Here is a 10,714-nt window from a genome sequence, read left to right as displayed (position 1 = left end):
AAAAAGCGGTTTTCCAACAGCTGACCAACTTCTTGACCGTAAATAACTGCTTTGATGTTTTCCAGTCAGGCTTTCGACAGCACCACAGCACTGAAACTGCTCTTGTTAAGGTTTTCAACGACATCCACTTAAACATAGACAATGGCAGAAGTTCAGTCTTAGTCTTACTAGATCTCAGTGCTGCATTCGACACGGTCGACCATGCCATACTCCTAGAAAGACTAAAAATCTGGGTGGGACTCTCTGGCACAGCACTTAACTGGTTTGAATCCTACTTGAAGGGCCGAGAATACTTTGTCTGTGGCTCATTACACATCAGAGCTGACTAAAATGACGTGGTGTTCCCCAAGGTTCAATACTGGAGCCTCTTCGGTTCAACATCTACATGCTTCCACTAGCTCAGATTATGGAAAACAACAAAGTGTGTTATCATAATTATGCAGACGACACACAAATCTACATAACTATGTCACCAGGGGACTATAATCCCATACAAGGGCTGGGTAACTGCATTGAACAAATTAACATCTGGATGTGCCAGAATTTTCTTCAATTAAACAAAGATAAAACAGAAGTAATTGTTTTCGGTACCAAGGACGAACAATTGAAAATCACCGCTCAGCTTCAGTCACTGATGTTAAAACCCACAAACCAAGCCAGAAATCTAGGTGTAGTTATGGATTCAGACCTCAACCTGAACAGCCATATCAAGACAATTACAAAATCAGCCTACTATCACCTGAAGAATATATCAAGGATTAGAGGACTTATGTCTCAACAGGATTTGGAAAAACTTGTCCACGCATTTATCTTCAGCAGACTGGACTACTGTAGCGGTGTGTTTACAGGTCTCTGTAAAAAGTCCGTCAGAAAGCTGCAGCTGATTCAGAACGCTGCAGCTCGAGTCCTCACTAGACCAGGAGGGTGGACCACATCACTCCAGTTCTGAGGTCTTTGCACTGGCTTCCTGTCCAACAAAGAATTGACTTTAAAATCCTGCTGTTGGTTTACAAAGCACTGAATGGTTTAGGGCCAAAATACATCTCTGATCTGCTGCTACCTTATGAACCATCCCGACCCCTCAGGTCGTCTGGGACCGGTCTACTTTCTGTTCCCAGAGTCAGAACTAAACATGGAGAAGCAGCGTTCAGTTTTTCTGCTCCACATATCTGGAACAAAGTCCCAGAAAGCTGCAGGTCTGCTGAGACCCTCAGCTCATTTAAATCAAGATTGAAGACTTTTCTGTTTGCTGCTGCCTTTAATTGAACCATATTCAATTCATATATTAATCAATTTCCTGCATTTCTGCATTTTACCACTGCATTTTATTTCTTGCATTGTTTCTTAATGTTTTAATGAATGTTCTTAATTTTTTTTAAATCTCCTTTTCTTTTGCCTTATGTTTTGATGCTTTTAATGGTTTTATGTGAAGCACTTTGAATTACCTTGTTGTTGAAATGTGCTATACAAATAAACTTGCCTTGCCTTAGGCATCATGACTCTGACGCGTCTAAAGAGGTGTCATAGTCTGGGATTGGCCAATCATAGGCTGACAAAAGCCTCACATACACACAGGCAGACGAGAATTGATCGGTGGTTCACAGACACAGACAGGGTTTAGAGAGGCCTCAGGCTCTCAAAATGATGCCAAACTGCTGTATTTGGATAGATTGAATACTATTAGTGATAAAACAAGTGAAATATATAGTTATAGTATGTAAAAGTACAATGGAACAGATGGAACAGCTGGTTCCAAAATGACAAATCATCTCGACCTCCCGTGACACCTCAATACTAAAACCTCATTTTTTTTGCTTCACTTTATCAAAGCAAGATAATTTGCAGAGAGACTTCTGACATGTTGTGCTATGATTTGGGAGTTTTTAGCTTTCACCTGCATCATTAAAAAATGATATTCATGCTTTCAGTGCTTTTTTTTCAGGTAAACCTGAAACTTTTCAATTTGAGCTGTGTGCCATTTCATTCACGATTAACCAGTAACATATACACAATATGTACACATCTGAACACATCTCACAAGTGTTACCTGTATTATACCATCAAAATTATTAAAATACATCTTGTAGTTACAAATGTACGTCTTTTTAGTATGGGTATGCAATTTTCGAGCATAGGCCTAAAAATAGGGCTAGGGCTTATTAGTTAATGTAGAACACTATTTTTGACCGAGTACATTTAAAATATATCTTTTAAATAGCTTTTTATTCCGACTTTTATATAAATGATCCAGTAAATATCTTATTCTGATTTTAGTGATTTTTATTCAAGTTGTTTTTTTTTCTGTGGGATGACGACGGCATGTTCAGGGAATTTTAGGGAAACAATAATAGTAGTTACGGAGACTGGGAAATATGAGAAAAACCTTAAATAAAAGATGTATATTTATTGAAAAAAGTAAATATTCTCTGAGATTTAATTTGTACATTTACAGAAAAAAAACTTGAAAATTCTCTGAGATTATAAAATCATAAATTTGCAAGAATGTTGTTCCCCCTGGCCCTGTAAACTAATTTTGGAGATTTTAAGATAGATATTTTATATATTAATTATTAAAGTATTAATTATCATTTATTTATTTTCTATTTTAGATTTATTCATTTTTGAAATGATGTATTCATTCTAGAGTTTTTATGTATTTATTCATAATAATTATTCTTTTTTTTATTTATTCATAAATTTTATTTTTGTATTTACTTACTACTTATTTATTAATTTCTTATTAAATTGTTTTAAATTATTCATTAATGATTATTATTTTACTATTTGATTACTTATTTACTTATTTACTTTACTCAGATCTGCTTACATATAAACATATAAAATATGTTTTCCTGCTCTGTGACCAGACACCTGAGGTCTCTCCTCTCTGTGACCAGACACCTGAGGTCTCTCCTCTCGGTGACCAGACACCTGAGGTCTCTTCTCTCTGTGACCAGACACCTGAGGTCTCGTCTCTCTGTATTTACCTGCTGAAGGTTCCCATGTAATCAACCGACGTCGTGGCCGAGCAGGACTGAGACCCAGCAGGTCTCTGCAGACCATGAAGGTCTTCACTGCTGCTCTGAGGATCCTCTCCGCTCTGAAACAACAATTTAAAGTTCACATCTCACATTTTAACGATCGGCCAGTTTCTCTTCATTAATTTTTTTCCTGAAATCACAGTCTCTGTTCTCATCTTTGACATTCTGACTTTTTTGAATTGGAAATGACAGTAAAAAAGATTATTGTGGTCCCACAGACCCACTGGTCTCATTTAATTTCCATTTAAGGTCGATTAAATTAAATTTCAACTGAATGTCCATTAAATTACATTGAATTAAAAAGTGCACATTAGATCAACATTTCAGTTTGTATCTCAATGTTCCACCGTCAGCTAGAGAGACAATTTTCTACCCTATAGTAGTACACAGACAAGAGGAAACTGTGTATATGTATGTGTATTAACTGTAACATTTATTTGTGTTAAACAATACCATCGCTGCTGTATTTATGTCTAGATTAAGTTATTTTGAGTGTTGTTGGAGCTGCTACAATGTTACCTAAGCATAGCACGGATCAAACTAACTCCATTCAGAAAACAACCAGTTTAAAAGTTGTTTGCTTGTCGTGTTGCGTACAGACGCTTCAAAACATCAATTCAGACTTTTAACAAATCAACATCATTATGTTGTTATTTCTGCATCTTTTTGATCTGCTTATTGTGATTTAATTACAGCTAAATCTTCATATGTTTTCGTAAACCAGCTGACTCGTGACTCACCTTCAGGGCAGAGTTTCCTCCCCCGGAGAGCCGGATGCTCCTGCAGATCTCCTCAGGCGTGAGCGTCTCCACCCTCAGAGGCTGGAACGTCTTCGTCTGGTCCGACATGAAGACGTCAAATGGTCTCTAATCTGCCAGCCGAGGGAACGTGGACCTCAGCAGGTCCAGGAAGTCCTCCTCCTGGAGTCCTCGAGGACACCTTACCTCCTGAACCGGAACTTCTTAAAAACCGAAGAAGATATAAAAACACATTTTTAACTTTTATCACCACGGCTGTAAAAAATAAGACGCTCTGCTGTCTTTTTGAAGCGAACCGGTGTTCGAGAGCACGACGGTCCAAGAGTCCTCCAGGACGCAGACCCTCAGGACCAGCTGGATCTATGTGTCAGTGCGCCGAGGTCTGCCGGGCTTTCTCCTGTCAGACCGGCCTCTGGGGAAAATTAACCTTCGGCTGAACAACAAAATAAAAGACTGTGAACTTATTTCAATATACATTAAAACTAGCATGCTAAGCTTACTGAAATAGTAATATGGTGCCAGTAAAGGACCTGAATACTTCCTGCAGGGCTCTGTACGTCAAGTCCACCAGACACAGGAACAGCTTCTTTCCACTGGCCGTCACTCTCATGAACAATAAATATATATGAACAATATAAAAAATACTCCTGTATTTTGTATATGTATACATACACTTTTTGTGGTGGATATAGTTGTACTTATATTGTATATAGCTGTTAAATGTCCTTGTTTTTCTTACATTTCTCTTGTTTATTGTATATATTTCATATGTGTGTATGTACGATGAGAGTAATGTGTAACCGGAGTCAAATTCCATGTATGCGCACACATACATGGCCAATAAAGCTGATTCTGATTCTGAAGGAACATGATATATTATTTATATTTTCATAGTTTCACTAATACTTATAAAGTAACTCACGTGACTGCCGTGACCTCCCCTTCCTCACTCACTCAGAACAACCACCTCGTGACCTTCCTCATCCGGAAACAGAGCTTCGTGTTTCCAACCGGAAGTAAAAGAGAGTGAGACACACACGACGGTCCCGCAAAGATATTTCACCGTATTAGCACATTGATTCGTGGAAAACGGGCTTACTTTGTTCAACTGTATGTGTTCCGAGTTGTGAACCACATCATCACAAAGTGTGTACGCGTTTTATTTGATGTACTCTGAAGTCTGCAGCTTCGTCAGGAAGCAAACAAAGTGAAATGATGAACGGAGTTCCGCCACAGACCTCTCCTCTCCAGAGAGACACGAGGCTGCAGGAGGACCGCCAGCTGCTTCTTCTGCCGGTCGATCTCCCGCCTGAAGCCCGACGCCTCCTCCTCGTAGCCGGCCACGGTCCTCTCCACCACCGCCAAGATCTCCTGCGCGGACATGGTGAGTTTCTCGGTAACTATTCCTCTCAGAATCTCGGCTTTAGACATGTTGAGCGTCTCGGAGTCGCTGCTCCTCTTCATACAGTAAAACATATTTTAAACGTGTCCCACGTACACTGGTAAGATGTAGTTCCGGGTTGTGGAGCGGTGCGGCTATAAATGATGTCTGAAAAGAAACAAAAACAAAGGGAACATTTCATCTGAAAGGTGAATTAAGACAGATAGATACTTTATTAATCCCAAAAGCTGAGATTTGTTCGCTAAAGCAGAATTTATGATAAAAGTAAGCAATCAAAAATGCATAATACATACAATAAAATATAATAATATTAAATACACTAAACAGTAGTGCAAAGTTTAAATGAACGAACTAATAATTTGTAGTATTGCCTGAACAGATGTCATTAGTGGTCGGAACACTCTGTGGCTCAGTCAGTGTAGTGTCCGCCTCATTTCTCGATGTCGAAACGCACGAAGCCTCCGACAAACCCGCGGTGCTCCCGGCCGTCAGTTTAGCTTCCAGGCTCGGCTCCAGCGCTGGTAGTCCCTCCAGGGCATGCTGCGGCTCGGCCTGCAGGCAACCGTAAAACCCTGTCTGGGAAAACTAGCGATGGCCCATCGGCCGCTGCACTAGCCCCTCCATTCCGAGAAGGCAGCGCTCTCCAAACAGCGTCAGGTGAGACGGATGTAATCCGTGTATCATCCGCTTTGGAGTTGGCTTCCTTTCCTGGTGTTTCACATATCCACATTTGACCATGTCGTGATTTGTCAGTTGGTTTTCCACAGCTATAAAAGTTTAGGGGTGAGACAAGCTGTGTCCCAATTCAGGGGCTACATCCTTCGGAGGCCCCGCCTTCACGCTCTACGTCGGCCGCGTCCTTTCATAGTTCTTTCTCATAATATTGTTTTTCTAAATTAATTATTAAATCAGTTACTATGTTAAATAACTAATTTTCAATCAGTTCTAGTTCTAGTAATTAAAACAATGTATTTATCAATAACTTTATTTTATTTCATTCACAGATACATATATGTTTACATCAGTGTTGGAAATACACGAGGGCAAAGGGCAAAACTGCCCCTAAGAAATTTATTAATTATATCCTGAAATTCACGGTAAATTCACAGTAGGAGCTGGCTCAAATCGTGGCAGCGGCAGCTAGTACAGGCACTTCCTGTTGCAAGCTCAGCTGCCACGACTTTCCGTGGCAGCTGAGCCTGCAACAGGAAGTGATTGCCACTGTATGTGGCAGCTGCCACTAGCATCTTGTGGCAGCTGCCACTAGCATCTTGTGGCAGCTGCCAGTGTTTCGGAGCGGATTCCGCCGTAGTTTAGCCTTTATTTGTCGTTATTTGACATTATATGACAATACATTAAGGTCATTGAAGGCATGATTGTTGGTAGTTGTAAGTAGTTTATTAAAAAAAGGCGGAATTATCATGGTATGGCCACTCGTTTTTGTCAACAAGCTAATTGCGGGCTAACTTCAGTTGAAACCTGTTACCCATGGCAACGATAAACACTTTCACGCTGCAGACTAAAGGAATGCAAATTATAAATATTGATGGATATGCATTGTACTGTTTAGAGTGATAGCAATCCATATAACCTATTGACTTGGATATATATACGCAGTATATAGATATATATACAGTATGCAACAAGTTGTTGCGACAGTTAACACCGTTGTGTGGTACCTGCCACTACTTTTCGCGACAGTTTTCACTGTTTGCGACTGGTGCCACTAGCATCTTGTGGCAGCTGCCAGTGTTTCGGAGCGGATTCCGCCGTAGTTTAGCCTTTATTTGTCGTTATTTGACATTATATGACAATACATTAAGGTCATTGAAGGCATGACTGTTGGTAGTTGGAATTAGTTTCTTAAAAAAAGGCCGAATTATCATGGTATGGCCACTCGTTTTTGTCAACAAGCTAATTGCGGGCTAACTTCAGTTGATACCTGTTGGCCATGGCAACGATAAACACTTTCACGCTGCAGACTAAAGGAATGCAAATTATAAATATGGATGATATGCATTGTACTGTTTAGAATGATGGCAACCCATATAACGTGTGGGTTGTCACAAGTTTTGGGAAAGGTGACACGGCTGTTTGGTCGATGGTTTATTTTTTTTAAAATGTATTGAACAACAAACGATAACAATTTGACATATTGTCAATAATAACACAGCAAAATACAGACATTTAAACGAACATACATTGACAGTGAAAGGTTAGTGAGTGTTGTGAAAATAAAGCTATCTTTCACACTTAGAGCGGATTTAAGAATGAAACAGAAGTTCTCAAGAGGCGTATAGTTGTATCAAAAGCAATAGGTTTATTTATCAACAGAGTTATTCAGCCCAGCAATCAAACATGCATGGGTTAATAAGGCTTCACTCGCATTTGAGATCTGCCATAAGAACGCCTGAACACAGCAGCGTGATAATTCATATAGTCACTTCTTATGGAAGCCCATTGGTCGAATTCAAAGATGCAGGCGTGGCACGTTTGTACGTGTATGACACCTGGGTGGAGGCCTGAACGTCCGTTCACATTGGCCCCTCCCAGAAGGCGTTTCTTCTGTCAGTGTGTGTGAGATTTTGAGGCGAGAGGACCTGGGAAAAGTGTGCTCTGCTGGGGCGTTGTCCCTGTATCTCACTGTCTATTGTTCCTTCCTTATCTCTCTAAAGATGGCGGCCTGTTCCTTGTGGCGCAGTTAAATCAGTAATCTCCCTCCTGCTTCTCCCTGGCCCTAGCGTGTACTGTGTGCATTGTATGAGTGGTTAATAGAGCTGCATAAGCTAATGGTTATTAAAACTACAAATATGCTAGTGATTAATTAAACTGTATATAAGCTAGTGGCTGATTAAGCTGTATATAAGCTAGCTGCTAATTAAAGCTGCATATAAGCTAATTTTATCAACAAATCCCTCTCTTGACGTCTGGAGGACGTCACTTTCTTAACCTTCCTACCCTGTTCACACGCTTGTGTCTGGCTCTGCCTCACCTGACCCTACCAGGCTGGTCTGCTCTTCCCATACTGGGTAAGCTCCATAAGGAGGAGGTGGTGGTGGTTCCTTGGAGAGGGCAGTGGTGATAAGACGGCCAACCAAAGAACGAATACAGGGTATTATACAACATCCACATGAGACCAGTATTGCAACGAACACTCCCGCTGACACTGCTATTGACAAGTTCAGGTGCTTCCATTTTCCAAACATGTTTTCCATCCAATCTCCAAATGGATTGTTTACACCTGATGCTTCCTGCATTTCTTTTGACAGTGCCTTCAGACTATTCAGTGCTTTTGTGACTGAACCGTCCGGCGCAGTGTTGTTGGGGATGATAGTGCAACACAGGTCTCCAAACATTGAGCAAACACCCCCTTTTTCAGCAAGCAACATGTCCAAAGCCATTCTGTTTTGCACAGCAATCAAAGAAGTTGGGGCCAGCTGCTCAGCCAGACCCTCTATTGCATCCCTAGTATGATTAGCCAAACGAAGAACATTGTAATGCACATAATTGATACGATCAACATTTTTATTCACTGTTATCCATGGAATTATACTCACGATACTCTCAAAACCTGCTGCAATTTGGTTTACCAATTTGTATTCATTAGGCACTCCTCTGGGCACTCCGATTGCATCTATGTAGGTTGGACCTTTGTCCAGACTGAACTCAGTTCCAGCTGCTCTTTTTGCTAAGATATGTCTGCGTCTGCGTTGGGTCAGGTTTTGTACTTTGTTTTGCTCCTGTAGTATTTTGTCTCCCACTAAGGTAAGTGGCATTGCTAGCCTCACCATAGCACACACTCCCATTGTAGATGCTGGTATGTTAGAGAATAAGCGCAGACCCCCACAGTAGTAGAATAGTCCTCCCCTAGCCCAAGTATCTATCGCTGAGCCTGGTCGTGTCATATTGCACCAGTCTTCTGGCACTCTGCCTAGGTTGGTTTGAGCTCTATCGTTGGTGAAATGGTAACAGACATATCTGGATCCTAGTCCTTTGTAAGCTTTGAAATAACCTACTGCAGTTTGGTTGTCAATTGGTGGAAATATGGATGCCAGAGTCGTGCAATTTGGTGGAGTAGCCATTTTAGTCATATTTGTCATGCACGCGTATCCTGTTGGGTCAGATTCAGGATATAGTGGTGCTGGTTCGGTGAACATAGCTGGTCTTGCTGCAGCACAAGCTACACAGCCACTCATTTTGTTTCTTATAGCATTATCAACAATCGAATTTAACCAAACATTGTCGTTTCCATGTCCTGTAGCTAATTGGATCACCTGTTGGTGGTTGCTGAAAAGTCAAATTACAAATTACAAAACAAATTACCCTGCATTTTGCGTCAGATCACCTCGGACCTCTGCTAGAGGTCTGGACGGCTCAGGTGCTGGGGCACAGTGTGACAGGTGGTGCCAAGGTGCTCCTGCTTTACCTATGACTTGGACCGAGTGTGAAGTAACCTCCTTCACTTCGTACGGCCCTGTCCACCTGGGGTCAGTCCACTTTCTCTTATGAACTTTGACCCTGACCCAGTCACACACTCGGATGAGATTTTTTACCTCTTCCTGGTCAGCTGCACTGGTTCGCTGGACCTGTTTGGAGAGAGCCTCCGTGAGAATGATTAATGCAGTCATATATGCCTTCATTTCAACTTGCTGCACATCTAGGGCAGGAATATGACTACCGTCTCTTGGAGGACCAGGCATTTGCCTCCCTGTCATTAACTCATGTGGTGAAAGATGCGTCTCATTTCCTTGTGCGCTCCTCATTGCCATTAGAGCTAGTGGTAAGGCTTCAACCCATGTCAGCTTTGATGCTACACATGTCTTCGCTAGTTTCGATTTTAGCGTCTGATTTGCCCTCTCTACCAGTCCTTGTGACTGTGGATGATACACTGATCCATACCTATGTCTGATTCCTAGTCTGGCTTCCACTTCCTGCAAATGCTTATTACTGAAATGTGAACCATTATCGGACCTTATGCATCTAGGAACACCATAGCGAGGTATCAGTTGTGTTTGCAGCCACTTTATTACTGTCTGTGCGTCTTCTCTTTTAGTTGGGATTGCCTCCACCCACTTTGAGAATCTGTCCACCATTACCAAGATGTACCTTTTTCCTTGTACTCTGTTTTCATCTCCCATGTCAGTGAAGTCTATGCTGATGTCCTGGAAGCAGGCTGATGGTACAGGATAAGAGCCCATAGGTGTTTTGTACGGTTTCTTCACATTGTGATCCCCACAGGTGGTGCATTCGTCGCAGAAGAGGGACACCATACTTTCCATGTGTGGGTGCCACCACAGTGCTTGCATCCTTTGTAATGTTCCTTTCTTTCCTTCATGTGTTGGTCCATGTGCCTCTGGTATCAGTGAGACACACAATTCTGCCGGTGCTACCACTCTGCCATCATGGGATCTCCAAAGTCCACTTTCTCCTTTTGTTGCTCCTTTCCCTTGCCATACGGACCATTCGTATGGTCCAGCCTTCTTCTGTATGTCAATCAGTGTTTCTTCAGTGAT

The 10,714-nt window shown here is 41.5% G+C and overlaps 1 protein-coding gene across 1 annotated transcript; it reads right to left on the bottom strand.

Annotated features, from left to right (window-relative positions):
- Positions 1-833: 833 nt before the first annotated feature.
- Positions 834-3,914, bottom strand: LOC306794276 (uncharacterized protein). The gene is made up of 3 exons (XM_079292317.1): positions 3,782-3,914; positions 2,988-3,100; positions 834-967 (listed from the first exon to the last, which is right to left on the bottom strand). Exons 1-3 carry the CDS (start codon positions 3,887-3,889, stop codon positions 886-888), a joined length of 303 nt encoding a protein of 100 aa, XP_079148443.1. The 5' UTR covers positions 3,890-3,914; the 3' UTR covers positions 834-885.
- Between the last annotated feature and the right edge of the window lie 6,800 nt (positions 3,915-10,714).

This window comes from Melanostigma gelatinosum (assembly GCF_949748355.1).
Source record: "Melanostigma gelatinosum genome assembly, chromosome: 20".
NCBI classification, from domain to species: domain Eukaryota; kingdom Metazoa; phylum Chordata; class Actinopteri; order Perciformes; family Zoarcidae; genus Melanostigma; species Melanostigma gelatinosum.
This window is presented reverse-complemented; position numbering and strand designations above follow the sequence as displayed.